This window comes from Lactuca saligna, chromosome 5, assembly GCF_052625555.1.
Source record: "Lactuca saligna cultivar CGN05327 chromosome 5, ASM5262555v1, whole genome shotgun sequence".
In the NCBI taxonomy this organism is placed as follows: domain Eukaryota; kingdom Viridiplantae; phylum Streptophyta; class Magnoliopsida; order Asterales; family Asteraceae; genus Lactuca; species Lactuca saligna.
Genome location: NC_136421.1, coordinates 65,626,037 through 65,640,380, shown reverse-complemented (window position 1 = coordinate 65,640,380; position 14,344 = coordinate 65,626,037). Strand labels below are relative to the sequence as shown.

The 14,344-nt window shown below is 29.4% G+C and overlaps 1 protein-coding gene across 4 annotated transcripts in view; it reads left to right on the top strand.

Annotated features, from left to right (window-relative positions):
- LOC145048341 (actin-7-like) overlaps nucleotides 1–2,564 on the top strand; it is a 31,844-nt gene extending 29,280 nt beyond the window's left edge. For 3 of the 4 annotated variants that reach the window (XM_078996801.1, XM_078996802.1, XM_078996804.1), the window contains 2 exons: nucleotides 778–1,382; nucleotides 2,310–2,564. In XM_078996801.1, the coding sequence (XP_078852927.1) occupies nucleotides 778–1,382; nucleotides 2,310–2,375 (671 nt within the window). In that variant the 3' untranslated portion in view covers nucleotides 2,376–2,564. The remainder of the gene's footprint in view (nucleotides 1–777; nucleotides 1,383–2,309) is intronic. The other variant, XM_078996803.1, reaches the window with a different exon arrangement.
- Nucleotides 2,565–14,344: the final 11,780 nt, after the last annotated feature.

Below are 14,344 nucleotides of genomic sequence, written 5' to 3'. Positions count from 1 at the left end.
GTTATAATTAAAACGTTAAATATGTATTAAAATATAAAGTAATAAGATAGAAAATTTGCATTTTAAAATAGACTTATATGGATACTGAGGATAAGATTGCATATCCATGATTTTTAATTAATTATTACTTTGAAGCAATACAAACATACAAACATACATACAATATTTAATTAAATATTATCTATATCAGATTCCATAACATATGATCAATAACATGAATCTAATCTAATTTCCATTAAAATTTCAACCACAACATACAATGATTGTCTTAAAAGAATACTTAAACCAAGAAAAAAAATTAGTATATAACAAACCTACAAATTAAAAACTTTCACATAATAACATGGCTTGAAAAATTGTCCAAAGCCCTCAAACCAACACAAAACCTTTAAACTTGTTTTCTTTGTGAATTTTGTATGTGATTTCTATTTGTGTGTCTACTCAAAGAGAATGGCATTTTTATAGTAGACTATCCATTGATTGTTTATTAAACATATTATATAAGTTATAAAACCTTTCATGATGTGTGATTAATTACTTTGAAAGTGAAAAGGTGTGAGGGTTTCAAATGCATCAGGTTCTTGGAAATTTGTGTGGGGGTTTCAAATGCATGAGGTGATAGGAAAAATGTCTACTTTATAAGTATAGTATGATATGATACATTAAGATATAGATATAGATATAGATTCCTATCCACTTGTTCCTTTTCAATAAGTGTGGGTTAAACTTATATTTTCCTTTTGGCAACAAATATCAATACTATTAATTATTTTACAGGTATCGTGTTGGAATGCGGAGAAGGTGTATCCTACACTCTCCCAGTTTGTGAAGGGCACATAATTAATAACGCCATCCTCCAACTTGATCTCGCTGGTGTTGACATTACAAATTTCCTAATGCAAATCTTGAACGAAAGAGGCTATTTATTTACTACGACCGCCGAACGGGAAATTATCCGTGACATGAAAGAAAAGCTTGCATATGTGGCTCTTGACTTTGAACAAGAACTGAAAACCACAAAGGTTATTGAAAAGAAATATGATCTACCCGATGGGCAAGTTATCACGATTGGTACAGAGAGATTTCGTTGTGCAGAGATTCTGTTTGAACCATCTTCAATTGGAATAATAGCTCCTGGTATTCATGAGATGACTTACAACTCGATCATGAAATGTGATATTAATTATGCGGCGGATATATATAAAAATATTGTAATTATTGGTGGGTCAACATTGTTACCAGGTATAGTTGACCGAATAAGAAAGGGAATTACTGCCCTTGCACCTAGTAGCATGCAGGTTAATCTTATTGCGTTGCCTGAGAGGAAACATAGTGCCTGGATCGGAGGATCAATCCTTGCATCTCTCAGCAACTTCCAAGAGGTAACATAAAGTCGTGATTAAGTATTATATATATTAATTATTTTTCTAAAAGTAACTAATGAGGATAAATTTTATAAAAATGGAGACTTAATAGGGAAGTTCACTTTCCTTGACTTTCTTTATGTACTTGTGTTTTTTTTTGCATCAAGTAAAAAAACATCTATATATAGCTTACCAAGTCGTAGTCCATTAAGTGTTTTCTGGTTAAACGATGTTCAAAATATAGGACAAATTAAAGGGAATAGCTACGTTTACTTTCACTACCGATATGAGCAGTTTACTTAATTGTTCTACTCATAATATCAACGTACTTGTCTTCTTTTATCCCTTTAATGACAAATTTCCTTTATTTTTTTTACAAATAATGTGTCCTTGTTATATATGGTTAGTATCGGTATTGAATGTAACTAAGCTACTATTATGTGTAAAGAATTGCACGTATAATGTTATTAGTATAAAAACTGTTAGTGCATTGCTATTATGGTTACATATTTTTGTAAAAAAATCTAATTCTATTGGAGAGAATATCAATGCACTTACTTCCATTACCCATATAGAAACATATGTTATCTTTTACCGATTGTACTAAACTACTTTTCTTCTTTTATGGTTTTACCTATGATAACAATGTACTTAAATTTATTTTTTTAAATAATAAATTTATTTTACTTTAACCAATAATAACAATGTACTAATGTTTCATTACCAACATTAGTAATTTACTCTACCTATTACATATCGTTACCATCGTTAAGGAAATGTGTCTAAGACATTACTATGTGTAATGAGTTATAAGCAACTTTCTACCATGAGTAAGTAAATAATGGAAATGTTCTATATAAGTAAAATGAAGTAAAGGACAATGCTGTTTTCACAATTTTATCTAAGAAATATTTGACTAACTTACTTTTCTTTTGCGTGTATCAGAAGTGGATCTCGAAGGCCGACTATGACGATATGGGTTCCTCTAATTTCCACAATAAATTCTTTTAAATGTGTATTTTGTTGCTTTTGATGGACAGGTTTATTTTTTTTATTTTTTTTTATTTTTTATAATCTTTAACCATTTAATTTTCTGGTTATGTTTTATGAGAAGTAAAAAAGGCATCTATGGTTTTGTGTTGTATGATGTAACCCTATAATTTGTTTAGAATTTGGGTGAAGCAAATAGTATTCTTGACATTTAGATGTATAAACTATACATCAAGTTGTTATTGAGAATTCAAAGGCTTTAACTAATTGGTAATGTTTTTAATAAAAATAAGGTACCTTTGGGTTCCTTATGACCTAATTAACCAATAAAAATTCAAAAGAAAATAAGCTGTTATTCTATTAGAATTAATAAACCAATTGGAAATGATTTTGGAATTAATTTAATAGTTTTAATTAAGTAAATAGGTTGAATAATAATTAATTAGGATAATCCAAAACCTTCTAGAATATTATACGGATCGAATTTATCCTGGGGATAAAGGATATGGATTGATTTGAATAAGGATAGTGATTATCCTCAGGAATTTGAATTTAGACTGAGACTATAAACCGATAAAAACCCTGATACTCTTTACCTTTGCTAAAATTTGTCCAACTCTCTCACTCTGTCCATATTGACGAAAGTTATAATCCTTCTTTAGGTTATAGAATTTTCAAAAACATCCTCTTTCCCGAAGTTCTTATTTTAAAGTTGTTGTCTTGGGTGTTATTCCACTAGAGGGATTCCTTCTTTGGGTCCCTATTATCCAAAGAAAAGTGGCTGTGACATGATGTCATTCAAGAAAACAAGAAGATCAAGAGGTTATTATTTTTTAAGTTTGAAAGTAGTTTGCTATAATAATAGAACCTAGATCCATAGGATACATATACACTTAGGGTTTATTTTGTTTTCTGTTGAGAAAACTAGACTATATAGAATGCCTAAATTCCTGAAAGTGATATCAGAGCCAATAGGTTTAAATCATATGAACTACTAATAAGAAAAATTAAAAATTAAAAATCTTCATAAGATGCAGCGTGCCCTGTCGGCCTTCTACTGGATTTTTTTTATTTAGAATAGCTATTAATTTAAAATAAGATTTAAATCTAATTATTTAAACTAAATCTAAATTTAAATTCGAATTTTAAATATTATTTAAATAGTGAATTGAATTTGAATGTTTAAGACATATCTGAATCGGTAAATTCTTTGATTTAAAGATTATTTAAGAAAGATCTACATTTTAATATTTACTTTTTAATTTCTAATATTATTAAAGTAGATTTAAATTTGAGCATTTAATTTGAAACTTTGAAAATTATTTAATATAGAATTAAATTTGAATATTCAATAATCCATAAATTTAAAATATTTAAGTTTATCATTATATCATTTCTTTATCTATATCATTATCATTATCATTATATACTTATAAAGGAAGCATTTTTCCTTTCACAATATTCATTTGAAACTCTCATTCATTTTCCTTTTACCACATTCATTTGAAGCTCCCATGACTTTTCAATTTCTTTCTAATAATGATTATAAGTTGGTTAATAAGATTAAATAAATATAAAACCTAAAGTGTAATCATATATAAACTAAATTTCAATATTAAAAGATTTTTTTTTTCTACTTATAAAGTTATTTTTTTTTTTTAACTTTTAACATATTAGACTTAATTTATTAGGTCTAATATGTTATGGTATGTAAACCATTATCATTTTAAAACTACAACTTTTGAACAATTTGTATAAAATACCTAAATTGTTAGTTTAAATATAACCTTACAGGATCAACTTAAATATAATTTTTAGTTCAACTTAAACAACCTAAAGAATATTTTGTAAACAGTTAAAATTGATAAATTATAGTGTCTTTTTAATAATAATTGTAAGTTAGTTAATAATGTTAAATAAGTTGCAAACCTAAAGTGTAATCATAAATAAACTAAATTTCAATATTTAAAATATATCTGTACTTCTACTTATAAAGTTATGTCTTTAACTTTTAACATATTATACTTAATTTATTAGATTTTCATATGTTGTTGTATGTAAACCATTATGAGTTTAAAGCAACAACTTTTGAACAGTTTGAACAAACACTTAAATTGTTAATTTAAATATAAGATTATAGTGTCAACATAAGTATAAATTTCAGTTTCATTAAAAAAACCCAAAGAATATTTTGTGAATAGTTAAAAGTGATAAATTGTAGTTCTAAATGCAAAAACTGAATTGTAATCTTAATTTAACTAAAATGTTTCCTAAGGATATTTTTATATATAATCGTTAAAAGTTTTAAAATAGGCAGCTTAAAATAACTTACAATTAGAATAGTTAAAAATAACTCTATATAAATGATTATATTGTTACCTTTATAACGTTAAGAAAATAAATTAAATTTTTTTTATTAACAATAACAACAACTATAAATAACACTAAACCATATATTATATTTAATTTTATTAATGAATAACTCGCAGGTAGAAGTCATTAAAACGATTGAGATTATGCAGTTATAATAAATGTAAATATTATCATATAATATAAAATAATCAATATAATATATCATTTTAGTATAAGAATTATTATATCAAATTTAACAAAAATCTTATTGTTATATTTAGAAAAAAACATATGTTTGTAAAGATTTCAAATATATAGATACCACATTCGTTTGAAACTCTCATGACTTTTCAATTTCTTTCTAATAATAATTATAAGTTGGTTAATAAAATTAAATAAATATAAAACCTAAAGTGTAATCATATATAAACTAAATTTCAATATTAAAAGAATATTTTTTTTCTACTTATAAAGTTATTTTTTTTAACTTTTAACATATTAGACTTAATTTATTAGGTCTAATATGTTATTGTATATAAACCATTATCATTTTAAAACTATAACTTTTGAACAATTTCTATAAAATATTTAAATTATTAATTTGAATATAACATTAGAGTGTCAACTTAAATATAAATTTTAGTTTAACTTAAATAACCCAAAAAATATTTTGTAAATAGTTAAAAGTAATTAATTGTAGTGCCTTTCTAATAATGATTATAAGTTTGTTAATAAGGTTAAATAAATATCAAACCTAAAGTGTAATCATAAATAAACTAAAATTCAATATTAAAATAATATATTTACTTATACTTATAAAGTTATGTCTTTAACTTTTAACATATTATACTTAATTTATTAGATTTAATATGTAGTTGTATGTAAACCATTATGAGTTTAAAGCTACAACATTTGAATAGTTTGGACAAAATACTTACATTGTTAATTCAAATATAACATTATAGTGTTAACTTAAATATAAATTTCAGTTCCACTTAAAAAACCCAAAGAATATTTGTGAATAGTTAAAAGTGATAAATTGTAGTGCTAAATGCAAAAACTAAATTGTAATCTCAATTTAAGTAAAATATTTCCTAAAGATATTTTTATAATAGTTAAAAGTTTTAAAATAAGTGGCTTAAAATAACTTACAATAATAATAGTTAAAAAGAATTCTATATAAGTGATTATATTTTTACATTTAAAATAAAAAAAAACAGTGTTTGATGTTTTAAATAATCATAATGATAGAAATTAAAATGTTAAACAAATAAATTTTAAAAAAGTGATTAATAAGAACAACAACTATAAATGACATTAAACCATATATTATATTTAATTTTATTCATGAGTAACCCCCGTTGGTAGAGACCATTTAAATTATTAAGATTATACAATTTTAATAGAGGTATATATTATCATATAATTCATTATAATCATTATATTATATCAACTTAGTATACGAATTATTATATCAAATTTAACAACAATATTATACTTTTATTTAAAAAACATATATTTGTAAAGATTTCAACTATACAAGTGTTTTTGCGCAACGCACGGGCATTCGCCTAGTATCTTATAATAGAAGCATTTTTCTAAGCACCACATTGATTTGAAACTCCTCTGTCTTTTTATATTCTCAAATGACTATATTTGTAAGCATCATATTGATTTGAAACTCCTTTGTCTTATCATATTCTCAAATGTCTTTTAAGTAATTGATTTAACATTAAACACCAAACATGCTATATAAACTCTTACATGTAAGAAGGATGTCATAAGAAAATGAAAAGAAAAAATTTCAATAGCCACAATTCTTTTAGAACGTATTAGCAATGATGGAGTCCCTAAAAGAGATCTACAAGTTAAGGTTGTGGATGAATGTATCATTTTTTACTCATAGTTTTACCGTGTTATATATTTTTTTCTAGTAGTGACGTGCAATTTGAGTTGTGGATTGCAATTTTCGAATTACATATGAGAACATCATCATTAGCCTATTTGTTTTTATTAGTTACTTCAATTTTAACTCTGATTCATTTCATACTTGATTCATCGGTTCTTCAATTGGTATCAGAGCAGGAATCATATCTGTGATCTGATTTTCATTTGTTAAAAAAGTTTTTGAATCAACTTTTTGGTTAAAAAGTTTGCGCACTTTTTGGAAGTGAAAAATTCGTCTAGATCTTAGTTTGTGATCCGATTTTGCATTTGAATTGTTGAATCGAGTGTTCGTCTAGTAATTCTGATTTGGTTCAACTAGTTTGTAGTCAAATTCTCAAAGTTTCATTAAAATTCTCAAAATCATCTTTCGTACAACAATGGCGAGCTTCAATCTCAATTCCATGACATCGTTTTCTCATCTGTTAGGATCATCGACCAAAATTCCAATGTTAATCCTGGAATACTATGATCAGTGGGCTGATCGTATGTAGGATTATCTGAATGGCCTTGATGAAGAATTGTGGACATGTATTTCTAGAAATGTCAATCCTCCGGTGAATGTTCAACCTATTGGATTGTCTTCTATAAGTTCTAGTGTTGATAATCAAACTGATCGTCTGAAGAAACTAGAGAGTAGGTGTATGAGGGAATTGTGTGGAGCCTTACCTCTTGTTGTGTACAATTATGTAAGGAGTTGTACAAATGCTAAGGAGATCTGGAATAATTTGAAATAAAAATTTCAAGGAAGCAAAAAGACGAAGATCAATTCCGTCAAACAGTGCTTGGTTGACCTAAAAGACTTCAGACAAAAAGAAGGTGAAACAATTGAAGTGTATTATGATTGTCTAAACGAGTTAATCTACCATTGCAATAGATATGGAATCACCAGGACTTCAATGGAATTCAATCTCATCTTTGTGATGGGTCTTCGAAAAGAGTAGAGGAGTGTGAGTATGATGGTAAAGAATCAACAAAGCTTTGATACATCATCACTCAATGATCTGTATAACCAGTTGAAAACTCATGAAATTGAAGTTAATGAAATGGCCGAAGAATCGAAGCTGAGTTTGGGAGGTCCATTAGCACTTGTGTCCAAGATATCTGAGAAGGAAACTGAAAAAGCTGACTCAGAGGAAGAAGAGGGATTCATCATGAATTCTGACAATGAGGAAATTGCATTTTACTCGAATAATCGTGTTAAGAAGTTTTTCAAAAAAACATTCAATCCAAAGGCCAAGCTAGCTGAGGCGAAGAGAAGTTCTTTGAGTAAAACGATCAGTGATAAAGAGAAGAAGGTTGAGAAGAATGATTCGAAGCTGTCTGAGGGGAAGAGTGAGAAGAAGCTAAAAGGTGTTACTGGAGTAGACTGTCATTACTTCAATGGAGCTAATCACCTTGCAAATGATTGTATGCTTAGAAAGAAGGATGAGAGGAAGAACAAGGTAAAAGATGAGGCATATTACGTAGAAAAGTTAGAGGAGGTTTGTGCGAAGGCCAAGAATTTGTCGCTGGTTGCAAGGGGTGAACAGGAGGAGGATGGAACCTACCAAATCTGGTAATTTGGATCAAACGATGAAGAAATGAGGAATCCAACACATGGGGCAATGTTTGCGAAGGTGTAGGAGGATTCAGATGAAGAGGAATACGAAGTGAAAGGGAGATGCTTCGTATCCAAGACAGCAGACAAATCTCCAATGACGACAAAGGTACCTAATATTCTCCAATCTTTTAATATTCCTAAACATGCTTATGATGTTGAACTAATATCTTTTGATTAGACTATTACTTATTTTGATTCAATTGTTGTGTCTGCTAGCAATAACGCCAACACGTTGTCCATGGAGTTATTAGAGACGAAAAAGAAATTAGACATGAAAATAAGTAAAGTTGATTGTTTAGAATTACAGATAACGAACATTATGTGTGATAGGGATACTTTATCATCTGATGTAAAACTTTTGCTTGCACAAAGAAACATATACTGTAATTCAGCTAAGAGACTTTATGGCAAATTAACTGATTTACATCATTCATGCGAAATAAGTAAAGAGCAACATAGAAAATTACTTCCTTTTCTAGCATACAAAAGAGCTAAGGTAGATAACATTTCGTATGATTGTAAGAAGATAATAACTGAATTTGACAAGGTTCCTGATGATAGATATAAATATGGGATTGTCAAATTTGATGGATGCCTTGATACAAATGAATTAGTTGACATAGTAAATGATACTTTGACTAATTTTGAACAAATCCAAATTTTGAAAAAGACTGAGAATTCAACATCTGATTCTCAATCTAATTTTGCTGATATTGAAGATAATTCTGACAATATTAGTGAAATTAGTGATCTTGAGGATGTTGATTGTTCTCAGTTGTCTATTGTTAATGTTGCATCAAAATCTAAAGGGAAAGAAAATGTTAAGGATTTTAAGGTTAAGGTTGAAATTGATAAACCATCGACTTCTAAAGTTTGTGATTTGGACTTCGTGGAAATCAAACAGAGTCAAACTGATGATAGTGATGATGAAAACGAGGAGAAAATTTCGAAGAAAAATAAACCTTCGAAGGAAGAAGAAATTCCTCGAATTGTGGTTGACCAAGTGTATGGTGATACACAAAAGTACAAAAAAGTGATGAATGAATAAGGTGCTCACTTTCTTGAAACGAATACTGTGGTTTATCCAAATTTCAAGTGTACCGATGATGTCATCTTCCCAAACCAAGTGTTCGTAACTACTGGAAATGTTGAAAATGTCAAACCTGAATTCAAGAAGTTAGTTGAAGAAGACAATTTGAAAACAACAGATGAAGAGTTCTTTGCAAATTAATGCACCGTTGAAAACAATCTAACAAAGAATTCATATGTTTTTCAACGACAAAAACCACAAAGAAAATGGGTTGAAAAGTCAAAATTTGTGAAAGAAGTTTTGAAACCAGTGGTTAAGAAAACTGAAAATATTATCAAATTAAACTCAAAAGAATTCAAAGAACAAATTGACATATTTTCAAAAGAAAACAATATTTAAAAAAGACAAGCAAGGAAGAAAATATTTTGGCAGACAATTAAGTCTCAAAAGATGTCAAATGAAACAACAAAACTTGTTATGCCTGTAAAATCAACATCTTTTTCAGACAAAATGAAAAATCCCGCTCAAACACAAAAATATATGTCCAAATCACAATCACCCAAAAGTGTTTTCAAAACTAAAAAATCATCTTTTTCAACAAATAAACCAACTCAATTTCAATCAAATCATTCAAGATATGAAGTGAATAACCAACCAAAGTTTTCGAAAACTACCATTCCAAAAACTACCAGTCCAAGGAAATTTTCAAATGATTCAAAAACATTTTCACAACATTAACATTTTAAAACGACTATTAATACATCATTCTTTTCTAATGAAACCAAAAGTTGATTTCATTCCTTAAAAGCCAAATTTTCCTAATCATACGAAGAAACAGACTTTGAAAACTTCACATGAAAAAGGGATAACATCAAGAAAGAATATTGAGCATTGGCTCGAAGGAAGAAGAAAAATGTATCAGTCAAGCAAATACTCGAAGGAGCAAATTAACGAAGCCTATGAGAACTATGTGAAAACTTCATCAAACGGAAGTTCATATTCTAAGGATTTGAATATCCCAGTAAAAGCATGGAAGCCAGTCGTGAATGCAACGAAAGTATAATCACAAACTAAGAATGTGAAGGGTAATGTCAATGAACATCCGAAACTTACAAAATCTTATGTTTCGGTCCCTTTAAATGAAGATGTGGACTTAATTGATAGTCTCAAAACCAGAGTTTGTGATTGGGTTAGAAGTTCTTCATTACTATCTATGTTGAAATCTAATTTCCAAGGACCCAAAAAGCCATAGGTACCTAAATTCTTTCAATAATTGCGCGTACTATGTGACGAGCAATATGATAATAAATGGTACATTGATAGTGGTTTCTCTCTTCACATGACTGGGAAGAAGGAGAACTTAAGAGATTTTTGAAGCTTGAAGAATGTTGGAGTAGTTAAATTTGGAAGCAATCAAAAGTATCAAGTCAAATGATGTGGTAAAATCACGAATGGTCAATTCATAGTGAATCTGGTTGCTTATGTTGAAGGTCTTCAACACAACTTGATAAGTTTATCAAAACTTGTGGTGGGAACTATGAATCAAGTACTTTTCAATGAAGAGGGAAGCATCATTTCGAATGTCAACACAAACAAAGTTTTGGTAAAATCAAAAAGGAAAGGTGTCATGTTTACATTGGACATCAATCTAATTGTAGGTAAACCTGCTATATGTCTTCTTTCGAAAGCTACATCATACATTAGCTGGCTTTGGCATCGAAGACTTTCACATATCAACTTTCGAAACATCAACAAACTTGTTGTTCAAGATTTGGTAAGAGGTTTACATGTACTTAAATTCGATAATGATTCTTTATGTGCGGCTTGTGAAATTGGCAAGCAACATAAACAAGGTCATCCGATCATGATTGATTCGAAGATTGTCGAACCATTGAAACTCTTACACATTGATTTGTGTGGTCCATTGATAGTTTCAACACTCAATAAGAAACGATACATTTTAGTAATTGTTGATGATTTTCCAAGGTTCACGTGGGTTTATTTTCTCAGGCTTAAATCCGAAGTTGCACAAATCATGATTGACTTTATCAAAAAGATGGAAACAACGCTGAAGAAGATGGTTCATAAAATGAAAAGTGATCATGGAACTGAATTTAAGAACAATGTTCTTGATTCGTTTTTGGTGGACAAAAGAATTTCGCATAATTTTTGGTCTCCATATACACCACAACAAAATGGTGTTATTGAACGAAGAAATAGATCTCTATGCAAAGTAGCAAGAACTATGCTTGCATTGCGAATCTTCCACAATATCTTTGGGCTGAAGCAATCTCTACCACATGTTTTACTCAAAACAGATCTTTCATGCATCGTCGTTTTAATATCACTCCATACAAAATTATTCATAATCGAAAACCTAATGTAAAATTTTTCCATGTTTTCGGATGTAGGTGTTTTATTATGAATCTCAAGGATAACCTTTCGAACTTTCAAGCAAAAGCTGATGAAGGGATTTTCCTGGGTTATTCGCCTAATTCGGTCGCATATCGTGTGTTGAACAAACGAACACGAAAAGTGGAAGAAACATTTATTCTTACATTTGATGATTATTATATCAAACAAACTGAAACGCATTTTGAAAATCATCCTATTCTAAAAGAAATACAAGATGAATCTGAACCTTCACAACCGTTGGATATTGATTATGATTTGATTTTTGGAATTTCAGATCATGTTGTTGATGCTGAAATTAATGCCAATGATAATCATATCTCTGAATTAACGAAGCTCACTGATGATTCAACATCAAATCCTCAAGAAATAGGTGAAAGTATGCATATCAATCCAGTGGAGGGGGAGCACTTGGATTCGAATACTCTTGTTGAGGGGGAGCATTCTTTCGAGGGGTAGAATGAGAGAATGGATGCTGATGTTGAGGGGGAGTATCATATTGAGGGGGAGTATCATATTGAGGGGGATCACTCAGGAAACAATGAAAATTTTCATGATTTTAATGATGTTTGTTCGATTGCAAGTTCAGAGAATGATGATTTATACGAAGATGTACCTTTGGACTTTGATCCAGCTTATCCACCAATGGAAAAATGGATAAGAGATCATCCGAAGGATCAAATAAATGGGAATCCACAAGAGGGAGTCATAACAAGAGCTCAAATTCGTGCAAAGAATGAGGTATATATTAAATACACATCAAGAATTTTGCACATTCAATGTTTTTATTTCTAAGATCGAACTAAAGACAGTTAATGTTACAATGGAACACTCAGATTGGGTTGTTGCAATGCAATATGAATTATTTGAATTTGAACGAAACAAGGTTTGGAGATTAATTCCTAAGCCAAATGATGTTTCGATTATCGGGTTAAAATGGATTTTTAAAAATAAAACCGACAAAGATGGAAACATTGTTCGAAACAAAGCCAGGATTGTTGTTAAAGGTTATTCACAACAAGAAGGAATAGATTACGAAGAAACTTTTCCCCCTGTCGCAACACTCGAGGTTGTTCGTATATTTCTGGATTATGCAGATCAGAAAGACTTTGATGTTTATAAAATGGACGTGAAGTGTGAATTTTTGAATGGAGAACATGAAGAAACTGTTTACGTGGAACAACCCCCAGGTTTTATTAACGAAGAACATCGTGATCATGTTTATATCTTAGATAAGGCAGTTTATGGTTTAAAACAAGCACCAAGAGCATGGTATGCAACACTTACTTCATTTTTAAAACAATCTAAATTTAAACAATGATCAGTTGATCCCACATTATTTCGAAAGAAAGTTGGGAATCATCTAATGCTTGTTCAAATTTATGTTGATGATATAATTTTTGGCTCAACTGACCCTGCTTTGTCTAGTGAATTCGAAAATTTGATGAAGAGTAAGTTTGAGATGAGCATGATGGGAAAAATCAATAATTTCTTGGTTTGAATATTCTTCAAAACAGAGAAGGTATTTTTATCAATCAAGAAAAATATACGAAGAATCCGCTAGAGAATTTTGGATTGATGAATAGCACGAAACTACGAGTTCCTATGGCAACTTGCATAAAGCCGACACCTTCGTTAGATAAACCTGCAGTTTACCTAACTCTTTACAGGAGAATGATTGGATCATTACTTTATCTTACAACTAGTAGACCTGATATCATGTTTTCTATGTGTAATTGTGCCAAGTACCAGTCAAATCCTTGAGAACCACATCTCGCTGTTGTAAAGAATATCTTTTGTTATCTCAAAGGAAGAATTTTGTTAGGATTGTGGTATCCTTTGAAAGTTGGGTTCTTTATTCAAGCTTATTCGGATGGAGACTTGGGTGGTTGTAATCTTGATAGAAAAAGCACAAGGGGAGGATGTCAATTGCTTGATGGTAAATTGGTGAGTTGGCAATCGAAAAAGCAAACGTGTGTATCAATTTCAACTGCTGAAGCAGAATATGTGGCTGTTGTTGCTAGTACATCACAAATAATTTGGATCCAAAGTTAATTGCAAGATTATGCAATTAATATAAAAAATATTCCATTATATTATGATTCTCAAAGTGCCATAACAATTTGTCATAGTCCTATACAACATTCGAAGACTAAACATATAGCTCTTTGTTATCACTTCATTAAGGATCATGTGGAAGATGGAAATATTAAAGTGCATTTTGTGAAAACAATCAATCAATTAGCAGATATTTTCACAAAACCGTTAGATGAAAAGTCGTTTGTAGGAATTTTGGAAGAACTTGGAATGATCGATGGAAACTCCATTCCATGAGAAAAGGGAGAATGATGATTGACCAGGAATGATTCAGAGGTGCTGAATAAAAGGAAAAGCATTGTTATTCAGTATGCAAGGGTATTGTTCATAGTCAACGCTTCGACCCCTTCGAATTCATAAATTTGTCACTTTTCAGTGGTTGATTAAATTTCGTGTGTTTGCAACAAGTTCATTTTATTTTGTTATTTTATTTTTTTCCTCGAAAAATCAAAAATTCCAAAAAGATTTTATCTTTTGTTTTGTCTTTTATTTTTGAAAAATCAAAAACTCCAAAAAAAAATTCTCTTTTCTTTTGTATTTCATTTTCAAAAA